The following is a 14,703-nucleotide window of genomic DNA, read 5'->3' as shown; positions in this document are numbered from 1 at the left end:
AGCAACATAATAAATCAAGTTAACTACGTTTGAAAATGGCTTCAAAAAGATATATCAAAACAGAGTCAGCCATTCCCATCACTCGAAAGTCTAAAATATGGACATTATTAAATATCATGTATGTATCAATATCTTGATGAAAATGCACAAAACACTGATAACCTAGTTTATTATGTTCCTTCAAAATTTCAAGTCCAATTTCACTAACAAAAATATAACTGACTAAAGCTGCTGCATCACAGAATTTCATTAATGAATATAAATAAGAGTAAACAACACAATGATCCACATGCAGCATAAGGAGTTGTAATGCTCATACTAATATCTTCAATTATACTTTAAACACAGTTTAATACATTCCACCACTCATACCAGGTCACAGGTACCCAATAACAATACAGATACATTCATATGTGAGGAAAATTCTTGGCGGTGTCCTTGAGAAAGACATATGAAAGTTCAACAAGATTAGCAAGAACCATAACCACCACAAATTCTACAGACTTCTTATTACTGTCAAACCACACAAAAAATTACTAAGAAACATGTACTCTAAGGATTAAGGTAACTAATTCTGTGGCAGTTTTGATAAAGGAACACTAGAGGAATAAAGGCTAAGCTTGAGCCTACTGAGCTGATAACAAAGTTCACACAACCTTAATGTCATAACAGTTATCTTATGAAACACTTTTTCTTAACTCCATCAAAATTTTCTTACAGATCCTTCACAATGCACACATAACCTAAAATTCAAATGTATAGTTTGTTCACAGTCTTCTGAAATCAAACAGTGACCAGATTTTTGAGATAGTGGTGGAAGTGGTGCAGACTCCACTTGAAATTCAGCTGACTGCATTACTTTATGATCCCAGGGATTGTAAGGATCCCAAATGATTTCTTTCTTTCATGCTTCCAATTAGTATTATACCACTTATTCATCATACTGTTTCCTGCATCAGCAACTAAAACTTTTAGGTTATGAAAGTGCCACAAAAGGGCCAAGCAGATGGTATGCATTACTTTCTCAGCTCGTCATGAGTCACTCTACGTCAATAGGAAAATTTTTCAAATGAAGCAGAAGTAAATTCATTGATGCAAATCTGACACTGTGCTCCTATAGGAGAGACTTTACACTCTGTCTTAACTGATATGTTACAGATGGAGATGGCAGAACACTTTAAATGTTTTGCCACATTAAGGAGCTGCTGTTTAAAAATACTACTACTACTGTATTTACAGTTTTACATCTGAATTTCGTATCGGTTAAGTACTGTTATACAAATCATTTTGTATGGTAACAATAAATATTAATTGAATAAGAGAATAATTCAAGAAAATAAGCAATTCAATTTCCAATTACATAATGCTTATGGATTACTCTCATGAGCAGCAGCCCGTCTTGAATTCTAGATTTCTCAGAATACACTGTTTTTTGCCAGAAGACTATGAACAAACTATATCTATTGCACTGACAAGTTCCATAATATTACATAATTTCTAAAAATCACGCAAAGCATTTACCTTTTACAAAAGTTTCATGTAAAATAAAAAAACTAGCAGATCTCTAGGTACTCTAAATCTTAACAAAATTCCTTCATGAAGTAGAAAATTTTCCACAAAAATCTATGAAAGAATTCATAATGTCACCAAGTCCTTTAATTAAAAATCAATTACATAAATCATAAAATCATGCAACCCTTGCAATGTTTAAAGTAGAACCACGTTAGTCTTTCTTCGTAATACATAGTATAAAATCATTAAAAATTGTTACCCTTTGAAAAAACGAGTTTCCATAACAGTATATCATTACAGTGTAGTCTAAACCTACACATTCAAAAAATTAAAAAATTTCATCTCATTAAAATCAGTTTACGCATAGCATTCAATCTTGCTTCTAAAAACAACTCTTACCTCTAATCTGAATAAGAATATCATTATCTTTCTGTCCTTCACATAATAACAAACCTCAACAAACAATCAAAATGCTCTGAATTGGCTCTGTAATAACAGCCTAATGAAATCTACCAGCTGTTCATCTGTGTAGATAGTGCAGCACAATATACATACAAAAATAAATACAATGAATAAATAAAACATTTTCCAAGTCCTATCTAAACTCATATTCCTATTCAAAATCATATATCCTTAAAACTTTTTATACCTCACTAAAGAGCCATTAAAAGTCATCCCAGGATTACACTGGCTGATGACAGCACTAAAACAGATTATCGAGGTTCTACTCCATTTTTACCACTGTTTATCTATGAAAAAAGTGTGGACTCTCAATCATGTAATCTATACTTTTTTACAAAAATAACATTTCTGTAAATCTGGCATTAAACGACACATTCTCTAATTCCCCATTTGATTAATACTTTGCCCACAGAAACTAGACATTTGTACATACAACTTCTTTTCTGTCAAAAATTTTTCTTATAGCTCCTCATGAACAGCATGTCTCTCAACATGGAATGCCTTCATATGTACATTATAGTTGCTTTTTTGAGTAAAATCTTTGCGGCAAATGGTGCACTCATAAGGCGTTTCTCCAGTGTGAATCCTGACGTGGTTGTCGAGATTATACTTTCTAAAAAAAGCCTTACCACAAAAAACACACTTGTGTTGTTTATCACCAGAATGCTCACGTACATGTAATTGCAAGTTGTTTTTATAAATGAAGGATTTTCCACATTCATTGCATGTGAAGGGACGAATGTTTTTATGACTACGTACATGAGCCTCTAAATCTTTTTTCCGATGAAAACTACGTTCACATAGCTTACATTTATGTGGCCGATCTCGCACACCCATGTGAACCCACTTATGAGCATCTAAATTACACTTCACTGCAAAACTTCTATTACATATATTGCACTTGAAAGGTTTTACTCCAGTATGCGTCCGTAAATGTAACGCTAGTGAGGATTTCTTAAATACTTTACAACATACGTGACAAATGGCATTATTTTCAGACTTTCCATCTGAGGTCTGATGGTGTGGATCGTGCTTTTGTCGAATATGTTTTGTTAAGCTGGACTGATGAATGAAACACTCACCACACTGCTGACATTTCTTGGGCCACCTTTCATGAGTCTCTTGATGCCAAGCTAATTTCTTTTCAGAGGGAAAGACTTCATTGCATGTCTTACACATAAAGTCTCTTCGTACCTTTGCCTTACCTTTACCTTTTGAATGTGCCTTTAGCTTGTGCTTATTTAGACATACAATATTTTTATAGGTTTTATGACATATATCACAATCTACCTCTTGGCCATCCATATGAGTAACCAAATGCCGCTTGAGAGCTTGTCGTGTAGTAAAAGCACCACTGCATGATGCACACTGAAAGGGTCGTTCACCAGTATGGGTCCGGGCATGTACCTCTAATTCTGAATTCCTTTGGAATCTCTTACCACATTCCTTGCATTCATACAGTACTAAGCCCATGTGATACAGCTGATGCTGAGACCAGGAATAACGGTTTGGATAAGTGCGATTACAAATGAGACATCGCAGGTCTGCAACAGTGTGTGTCTTCATGTGCTTAATCTTTGAAAGCCTCTTCTTGAAGACCACATGACATATTTGACATGTAACTCGGGACTTAAAAACCATCTTTCGGTGTTCGAAAAGAGTCTCAGCTGATGGAAAGCTTAATCCACATTCAGGGCATTTATATTCGCCATTTGATGCAAAAGATTCCAACATGGTACGTGTTTCATCTCGAATCACACCCACTTCTTCTTAGGCTGCAGAGGTGTTGTACCTGTATCTTCGTCAGTGTCTTTCTTAATCCCAGAATGAACAGACTTTACTTGAGTAGCACTTCGAATTGCACCTGATTTTTCCATTGCCTCTGCACAAGGTGAGTGTTGACCAGCATGAAGTAACTTTTCTTTGAGACTTTTAAACATTTTATTACATACAAGACACTTCCAGTGGTCTAGATCAAGAGGACCACGATTTATCACACCAGAATCAGAATCACTGTCGCCATAACAATCAGACTCATACTCAAATTCATATTCCTCATCTTCTTTGGTGGTTTTTAGAAGGGTGCCACCTTGTAGACCAGAGGTTGATGGAACTGGAGACAGCTGGCGGTTCAAGTTATTGCAGCTGCTTTCCAACGCCAGCATCTGTTTTGAGAAAACGTTCAATTAAAATCTCCTTTTTGATTCTAATTAATCTTAGAGTATTTAATGTAATCATACTTATATCACTATACTTCACCATAAAGATGAAATACTTCCATGTCAAATGTGCAACAAATGCAAATCAAAATCTTCAAAAATCTGAAAAATATTCACAATTCTAACTTGCTTACTCTTTGGCTAATCTTACCTTTTAGAGATCTGAATGGTTCTTATCATCAAATATACTGAAGACTAAGAAAACCCAAATGAGAGAAGTTTTTTGGTCTAATCCTGCTCCATTCAGCAACAGCCTAACAGAAAACATTTTCCTCATTTTTAGCTACAATCTGTATCAATCAATAAGTGAGCATATATATTTTTTCCATTATACTTGCTTGTCATTTCCCACATCAGCCCATCCACTCATATAAACATATATCCCTATGAGTCCATGAGGAAAATGAAACACACTAAGTTCCCAAGTGCACTTTCATGTAATAATCACATCATCAGGGGAGACACAAGAGAGAAATATAACAGTCAGTTGATATACATCGAAGAGACGAAGCTAGGATGCCATTCGGTAAACATGCGATTGTCCAAGACAGACAATCGCATCTGCACTTGGGAACTTATTGTGTTTCATTTTCCCCGTGGACTCATAGGAATATCTTGATCACGCGCAAAATTGTGATCCTTTCCAACATAAACATATATATACATGAACACCCATACATGCACATATACATACATACACATATCAAGATATACACATATACATACATAGACATATACATATATACACTTGTACATATTCAGATTTGCTTGCTTTCATCCATTCCTGTCGCTACCAGGTCCCACAGGGAACAGCATGCCTACCCCCTGCTCCAGCGAGGTATCACCAGGAAAACAGACAGAAAAGGCCACATTCATTCACACTCAGTCTCTAGCTGTTGTGTAATGCACCGAAACCACAGCTCCCTATCCACATCCAGGCCCCACAAACCTTTCCATGGTTTACCCCACACATTTCACATGCCCTGTTCAGTCCATTGACAGCATGTTGACCCCGGTATACCACATTGTTCCAATTCACTCTATTCCTTGCAAGCCTCTCACCCACCTGTATGTTCAGGCCCCTATAGCTCACTCAAAATTATTTTCACTCCTCCCTTCCACTTCCAATTGGGTCTCCCACTCCTCCTTGTTCCCTCCACCTTTGACACATATATTCTCTTTGTCAATCTTTCCTCACTCATACTCTCCATATGCCCAAACCATTTCAACACAACCTCTTCTGTTCTTTCAACCACTCTTTTTATTTCCACACATCTCTCTTACCCTTTCATTACTTAATCGATCAAATCACCTCACACCACATATTGTCCTCAAAAATTCATTTCCAACACATCCACCCTCCTCTGTATAGCCCAAGCCTCGCAACCATATAATATTGCTGGAACTATTTTTCCTTCAAACATACCCACTTTTGCTCTCCAAGATAACATTCTCTCCTTCCACACATTCTTCAATGCTCCTAAAACTTTTCCCCCTCCCCCACTCTGTGATTCACTTCCACTTCCATGACTACATTTGCTACTTCGTCCACTCCCAGATATCTAAAACACTTCACTTCCTCCAATTTTTCTCTACTCAAACTTACATCCCAATTAATTTGCCCCAACCCTACTGAACTTAATAACCTTACTCATATTCACATATACTTTCAACTTTCTCGTTTCACACACTTTTCTATACTTAGTCACCAACTTCTGCAGTTCCTCCCTCAAATCAGCCACCAAAACTGTATCATCGGCAAACAACAACTGACTCCCTTCCCAAGCCCTCTCATCCCAAACAGACTGCATACTCACCCACCCCTCTCCAAAACTCTTGCATTTACCTCCCTAACCACCCCATCCATAAACAAATTAAACAACCATGGGGACATCACATAACCCTGCCGCAGACCAACCTTCACCGGGAACCAATCACTCTCCTCTCTTCCTACTCGCACACATACCTTACATCCTTGGTAAAAACTTTTCACTGCTTCTAGCAGCTTACCACCCACACCATATACTCTTAAGACCTTCCACAAAGCATCTCTATCAACCCTGATCATATGCCTTCTCCAGATCCATAAATGCTACATACAAATCCATCTGTTTTTCTAAATATTTCTCACACACAATCTTCAAGGCAAACACCTGATCCACACATCCTCTACCACTTCTGAAACCACACTGCTCTTCCCCAATCTGATGCTCCATACATGCCTTCACCCTCTCAATCAATACCCTCCCATATAATTTCTCAGGAATACTCAACACTTATGCCTCTGTAGTATGAAACTCACCCTCATCCCCTTTATCTTTGTACAATGGCACTATGCATGCATTCCGCCCATCCTCAAGCACTTCACCATGATCCATAAATACAATGAATATCCTTACCAACCAATCAACGACAAAGTCACCTTGTTTCTTAATAAATTCAACTGCAATACCACCCAAACCCACTGCCTTGCTGGATTTCATCTTCCACAAAGCTTTCACTACCTCTTCTCTCTTAACCAAACTATTCTCCCTTACCCCCTCACTTCGCACACCACCCCAACCAAAAAACCCTACATCTGCCACTTTATCTATCATCAAACACATTCAACAAACCTTCAAAATACTCATTCCATCTCCATCTCACTTCAACACCTGTTATTTCTTCCCCTTGCCCCCTTCACCAATGTTCCCATTTGTTCTCTTGTCTTATGCACATTATTCACCTCCTTCCAAAACATTTTTTTCATTCTCCCTAATGTTAATATTACTCTCTCCCCCCAGCTCTCATTTGCTCTCTTTTTCAACCCTTGCACCTTCCTATTGACCTCCTGCCACTTTCTTTAACACATCTCCCAGTCATTTGCACCTCCTTCCTTGTAAGTATCGTCTAAATGCCTCTCTTTTCTCTTTTACTAACAACTTTACTTCACCCCACCACTCACTACCCTATCTAATGTGCCCATCTCCCACCTTTCTCATGCCATATGCATCTTCTGCACATGCCATCACTCCTTCCCTAAATACATCCCATTCCTCACCCACTTCCCTCACATCATTTGCACTCACCTTTTGCCATTCTACACTCAATCTCTCCAGGTAATTCCTCACACAGTGTCCAAAGCTAACTTAGTCTTGCCACTCTCTTTTCCCAAACATTTCCTCATCTTTTTTGGAAACCTCAACAAATCTTCACCTCTGCCTTCACAAGATAGAGATCAGACATCCCTTTAGCCGCCCCTCAGCACATTAACATCCAAAAGTCTCTCTTTTACATGCCTATCAATTAACACATAATCCAATAAGGCCCTTTGTCCATCTCTCCCACTCAAATACATATACTTTTGTACATATCTCTTTTTAAACCAGGTATTCCCAATCACCAGTCTTTTTTCAGCCTACAAATCCAAAAGCTCCTCACCATTTCCATTCACAACACTGAATACCCCATGTACACCAATTATACCTTCAACTGCCACATTACTCACCTTCGCATTTAAATCACCCATCACTAATTCCCAGTCTCGTGCACCAAAGCTGCTGACACACACATTCAGCTGTTCCCAAAACAGTTGCCTCTAATGATCTTTCTTCTCATGACCAGGTGCATAAGCACCAATAATCACCCATCTCCATTCACTTTCAGTTTTATCCACATCAATCTAGAATTTACTTTCCTACACACTACCACATACTCCCACAACTCCTGCTTCAGGAGCAGTGCTACTCCTTCCTTAGCTATTGTCCTCTCACATCTTTTTCTACATATATCTGCACAACTCCAAAAATTCAGTCTTACAGTATACCACACAAATGATACTCAAATATTTTTTAAACTCTTAGTTTCTGTAAAACCACAGGGGATGGACACAATTAACAGTCACCTACTGAGAAAGATCCATATAATATGCTCCACAAAACCCATTTCCTGTTATAATTTCTCACATTAACATATCCCTGCCACACTTGTTCTTTCAATAATAACCTACTCCCTAACTCTCTGATGTTTTGCTTTTTCATGTGAACATCTAACTTATTCTCATGAAGTCTCTCAGTAAATTTCTCCTAGTATGAGGGAGGAAAAGAATGAGAGTACCTACCCAAGAGAAACTACAACAAGATTTGGCCGCAATGGTAGGGCAAATGCAAAGCACTCACTGCACGTCTTGTGTGATCTTCTCAGACGCCAACTGCATTTCATAATTACATATTGTTCATTCATCTGGGACTGATTTCAGACACATCATGAGACTTTTATTAAATATTTCAGTGATTACTCCTTACATTTTTTTTTTTTATATATTTCTTATATTACAATGAATAACTGTTCTAGCTTCTTGGTTGTGTCATCATATATTTTTGTCTGATTTATTATCAGAACGTTCCAAGGTATTATTAAAGATTCAACAACTCTGTATCTCCCATGTTGAAATGCTTTAAGAATTAACACATTATATCTTCATTTTGTTGTCTTGCACAAATTTTCAAACTACTAGCCTATACAGTTGCAATTTTTTCATACTTTCATGGTAATTCATATGTTACATTACCTTGCTTTTGCTCATGAAGTAGTTCTTTACCTTAATATGTTTAATTCTATTTGTTTTGCTGGTACCCATAAATTACAGCAGTATTCAATTTTCCTTCTAAGATGTTTATGCATTAAACATTTGTTACGAACCTGTGTGTTCGTTGTGTCTATGTTGTAGAAAGTTGTATGTTGTAGGTGAACCACAGTAACCTGGGGGTCTCAACAGATTCCTTGGCCACTCCCACACTACCTGGGATTTCAAACCCCCACACCAAATGGTCATTAAGGCTGTGCCTGTCACATCAGCCCACTAATTATTTCTCAGGTAGCATTGTCTAGTGACCCAGGGTCAGCCACAAGGTCATGTCTGGGAAAGGTCACCCCCTCCTCCTCGTTATGTCACCAGAGATGCAGGGCTGGGCCTTAAGCAGTACGAGGGCTGGACCCTAGGCCTGCAGCCAATCACAGTCGGGATGAGGGCGTGACAATCAGGCTTTTGACCAATGAAGAGCAACTGTATGTCATTCCTTCCTAACACAGCCGAAAGTGACAGATCAGGGTGGGGCTGGCTGCTCCTGGCTGGCTGCCCCTTCAAATAAAAGCCCCTGGCAACAGCTTGGCCTTGATTCCTTCAGCCATCACGTGCCCGGCAGGTAATGTAGGTTTTCCTTGCCTCAAACACCATAGCCACTGCTGCCCACTGTGGCCATTATGTATTGTAACTTGTAATAGAATTGCCCAATGAATAAGTGTATCTTGTACCATGTTTCTATAGTCAAATTTTCAGAAAGAAAAGAGATCTGGTTTGAAATCTTACTTGGAATGTGGAATTTTAAGTGTTAATGTATATATTTATGCCCAATTAATGTGCTTTTGTTACCTTGTATCATATGCAGTTTTAATGCTGGTATTTAATTTAATCCCATAACTGTAAGTTAGCGTTATCCAGTGTGCATGAGAATCTCTTTTGATAAAAGGACACAATCTGTGACATCTGCCACCTGAATGCAGTATCAATTATCCCCAACTGATGGTAATACCTACTGGAAGGACAATAAGCAGCATTCTGAAAAAGTGTCATACATAAAAGCCAATAACACTGGGGATGGTAAACTGATTGTCTCATATATGTAATGGAAATATTGAACATATTAAGGTAACAGGTCTAGAAAAACTGGTTTTCAAGAACATTTGGACAGCTTCATTAGAAAAAATGGGGTACAGAAGAATACTGACTGAATGAACTCCAACTGGTGCATAGTAAAGAAACACCCCATCTTCTACATTCTTGCCTTGTTTGCAAAAAGTGAAAAACGGATTTTCTGCAGATAAAAAACAAAACTTTGAGGGCAAGATTCATGGTGCTTGGGGAAGCGCCAGAGTTAAGAAATTTCTGTATGGAGAATTTCTTCAAGCTTTCCCAAATGATCAGTAAAAATGAAGGGACTTCAAAGTGAAAACTAGATATTTACTTCCAATCCCTATCGAACCAGTTAACACTGAATCTGGTCAAAGTAATCTAAATCCCTCTACTCTTTATGAAGGGCTGATCTGAAGAAAGTCCACAACATATTGAGCACCCCTTCCAGACAAACACTCCAAAATAAGAAGCAAGGAAAGTTTATGAGTCTTCTTTTGATGCAACTACCATAGATAGGAATAGAATTAAGGTTTAAGAAGGAGGCTTCATGTAATTTTTGTAATCACTTACATGCATGGTAGGCTTAATAAGCCTTCATAAAAGACTGTTGGCTGATGTATCGCTCGCTGTTTAATGATGGGATGTGGGATGCTGCTCTAAAGCATTCTGAAAATTTCTTAATATCATGCTCCTTCCAGAAATTTATAAGCAGCAGATTCTTTCACTGGTTTTCCAACACAGTAGCTTATACAGAACACACGGCTCAGGTCTCTTCAAAACCCTCATGTCAGCTACTTATGGTGGTGCTGGTATCCCTGGTATACTCTAAACTTTATCATACAATCAAAATCATATCCTTACTAAGAATCCTTGCCCATCATGGGGGTTATGTTCCTCAAAAACGACACATTAGGCAAAATGTACTGCCCAAACTTAATACCTTATGGGTTAAATGGGAATGGGGAAAGTGGCCACAGAAAATGACATACAGAAAAATATCTATATGCTTTCCTCAACAAATATCTGAAGGAATACCTGTAATTATATATGATCTGAATAAATAATACAAAAAAAAAGATCAATACAAAAAGTATGTAGATACTAGATTTGCATGTATACTGAAATAAAATAATAATAATTTGTGTTTTACTGCACTTAACAATGAATGATGATGTGCTAATGGTGAAAAGAAGATACAGTGTGGATGGAGTAGGGTTATCTGCATCGGGCACCTAAGCAATCCTTGCGCTTGCATGGATCTTATCCTAAAGAAGACAAATCATTTAAATGTTCATGTGATACTCAAAGCTTAAAAACACTCATAACACCTACTAACTTATCGAAAATCAGGATTTTCTCAGATTACATCAAAACATCATGAGATCTCACTTCCTAATCACTTGGAAAGCCCTTATATTTTGGTGCCACACTGTAGTTAATGGTACATGGAAGAATGGCATTAGAAACAAAATAAAATCTCTTTGACAAGGACAAGCTCACTGGACCATGGCATGAAGCCCACTGAGGGCAGTAGAACGGGGTAGGAGATGCCGCCACTCCCACATCAGTGCATATGGTGTGCCAAGTTCAAACCTACATATAATCAAGTTTTATCTATGTTTAAGAAATATGTGTTACAGTTTTTTCATCTTGGATAAAAAATCCACAATGTGAAAACACCCATTGCACTTCTCATTCATACTTATGTGAATGTAAAGGAATGAATCTATCACAGCTGGCCTTTGGCAAAAGGTTGTCCAAGAATGGTTGTTACTTTGTTTGGGGAGGTGTGACTTCCAATTTCATGCTTTAGCTGCCCTGACACCAAGTGAATGCCAGGCATGTACTTCTCAAGCTCTGTTACGTGTAAAAATACATAAACTTGCAAGTTTAACATAGCTTTCTACACCACAAGCTGATGATACAAGGGCATGACAAACAGGAACAGACAATAAGTGCACATATCTGAAATGCATCTTTTGAAATTCTTATATGAAATTTTGAGACTGGATAAAGTAAACACTGAAGATATAAATGACATGCTAAGCAAAGTAGCTATTGATGATGAAATAAAAGGTTCAGTCCTCATTTGATGTAGGTTTGTGGAAAATAATGGTTTGGGCCGTAATGTCTAATAATTTGTACAAACGGGATAAGAGAAAAATCGATACCCGAGGGTGACGAGAAAAAAATATACCGTATAATAAGAAACATAACTGACTCATACAGTCACTCTGGCCTTGATTTTTGCCTTTTTTATACCAAAACCAATAGCAGCCACCTACTAGTATTTAAGGGTTTAACTCAATATGTCTTATGATCATATATCATTCCCATATAAAAACTTCTCCACACAATACAAAAGCATGAATAAATGGACACAAACAACTGGACTGATAGAAAATGCAATTCAGCATACTCTAACTTGTTCTTTAGGGCCTTTTCTTATTCCATTTACATGATCAAGCCACCTCAACCATCTTCTATTCAACCAATCACACACTGAGAAGGAGACCGGGTTACTTACTTTTTCACATAACTATACCTCACCAACTTCCTTTAACTCCTGTAGTCTAAAATCCAAATAAATCCTAATCATATTATTTTTCCTACATCCTATATGCCATTATATTCTTTACCATTATCCTCTCTTAAGAAACATACATTTCAATTGCTTGTACACTAGGTCATTCTCATTTTATCAGCTTTGCATATCCACGCTTGCAATGCATTTTTCTTTCTTGACATTTCCATCATTCATTTTAATTCCTGACTAACATCCTACTCAATATGTGGTTCCTTAAACCTTCCAATTATTGATGTTATACTCCCCAAAATCAAAGCTTTCAACTTCTCCACTGGCAATTCATTTTCTAATATTGCATTTGATTGTCCTATCCCTAGGAACACCCTTCTTAATATCTGATTCTTCAGACCTTCACCTTTTGATTATATACTATTCAAAATCAAATACTTTGAACCTCTCCACTTCCTTTTATCTTCCCTTATTGCTCCTGATCATCCTTTTCCAGTGTGTTTACTACTATAACAACCAAAAGCTAAAGTCTGAACTCTTTCAGCAGCATTCAATAAGGTATCCAACTTCCATACTATTTTAGGAATCTTCCCTTTAATTTTCATCCCCAGATTTTAAGAGAAAGTCTGTTCCAACATGCTAAATATCAAACACCTGATGCTACCCATAACAACCTTGTTTCACCCATACTTCAATTGCAAGTTAAATCACTCAGAATCTTGCTAGTTCTGATATTATCCACACTTCATCAAATATTTGGCTACCTTAATTTGAAATTTCAAAACAACTTACAATGAAGATTTTATATGCTTCTATAGCCTTACTGTAAAAGCTTACCTTTGAAGTTAGTTTTGAATCTTCTATAAGATCCCCAAACGTAACCTGTGACGGTGCTGATGAAACAATATTATTGACGTGAGACACAGATGAAGACGTCCCAGTTGAGGGAGTCACTGTGGTATCATGACTGCCTGATGGGAACAACTGGGTAATGTTGATTCCTTCTGGTGGTAAAACACTACAACACTCATCAGTGGAGAGATGCATAGTGGTTTCTGAAGAGGGCAGTTCTACAACACTACTCTCTGTATGTCCTCCACTTAGGCCTGATATGGTTCCAGGCTGTCCTGATTCGATCTGTTGGGGATAATGAAAGCTTTGTTTACTAGAGAAGCATATCCAACTCTCATGGAATGGATGGTTTCAGAATCATCATAACTTTAGAAAACTTGACAGAACAAGAGCTTCCTAAATTTTGAGACCCTTCTGTGCAAAAGTTACATGGCAGCAATTTCATCAAAACTCAAATATGGTTTATCATACTTCCAGCAAAGTGGGCAACATTGTATCAATATCCTATTAAACTGTATTAATATCCTTTTATGAAATTTCCGATTCACTAGTGATTTTTTCTGACAAAAAAAAGTTTTCTCACTTTAGGCATAATCTTGACACTGCTCCGTTTTCTTTAGCTACAACCACAATGAAACCCAACTTGGTGGTCTGTTATTTACTTCTAAACTCCACTATAATCTTCCAAATTATTCTTCTTTATTTACATATTACTTCAGGTCAGTGTATGCCTCTTCACTCTACCTCACCACATGGTTATCTGACCTGCATAGGGCATCCATCCTTTCACAAACACCACACACATAGTTTAAGAGTGGTGGATGAATGGAGCAAAATGACTGGGGACATGGTTAATACAAACAGCATGTAAACAATGTTCAAGAAATGCAGGCCCCCATGAGTATAAAATCCTGTCCCTATACAGTGCACAAAAGAAATCGTACATACAACTAAAGTTAGAGAGGTTAATAAATCAAGATATTGAAAGACATAAATATCTAATGGTTTTAAACTGAATGAAGATCACACAACACTAAAATGGAAAAGGGAAAGAAAGGAGAAATGCTCATCAGCACATTACAGGAGGCTTTGAAACTGCCAGATGCAATTTCTGTGATAAAAGAATCATTAAGAATACAAAAATACACATCCAAGTATGGTTTTGCTCTTTTGGATTCAAGCCCAGAGGAATAAAGAAAGACAAAACTAAAAAAAAAACAAGGTGGAATTTAGTGGGGTATTTATCAAACATGAGGGAGAAAAGCAAATAATACAGTCAGATAACAAAAACAGGTAGAAACAAAGAGGGCAAAAGGACAGACAGAGACAGACATAAACACACACCAGCAATGCAGAGGCCAGGCATATCAGGTAATGTCAGACTGTTTCAAAGGAACTTATGCAAATGCTGTTGGACTTGTAGTAAATGGTAGCACTAAAATTTGAGAATC

General features: G+C 37.4%; 1 protein-coding gene across 1 annotated transcript in view; it reads right to left on the bottom strand.

Moving 5' to 3' along the window:
* Positions 1 to 152: 152 nt before the first annotated feature.
* Positions 153 to 14,703, bottom strand: part of LOC139746854 (uncharacterized) — a 36,827-nt gene continuing 22,276 nt past the window's right edge. The window contains 3 exon segments of the mRNA XM_071658470.1: positions 153 to 3,746; positions 3,749 to 4,139; positions 13,238 to 13,537. Coding sequence (XP_071514571.1) covers positions 2,434 to 3,746; positions 3,749 to 4,139; positions 13,238 to 13,537 — 2,004 coding nt within the window. The 3' untranslated portion in view covers positions 153 to 2,433.

Source organism: Panulirus ornatus, chromosome 66 (genome assembly GCF_036320965.1).
Source record: "Panulirus ornatus isolate Po-2019 chromosome 66, ASM3632096v1, whole genome shotgun sequence".
NCBI lineage: Eukaryota > Metazoa > Arthropoda > Malacostraca > Decapoda > Palinuridae > Panulirus > Panulirus ornatus.
Note: the sequence above shows the minus strand (reverse complement) of the source record. Positions and strands in the feature narration are given on the sequence as shown.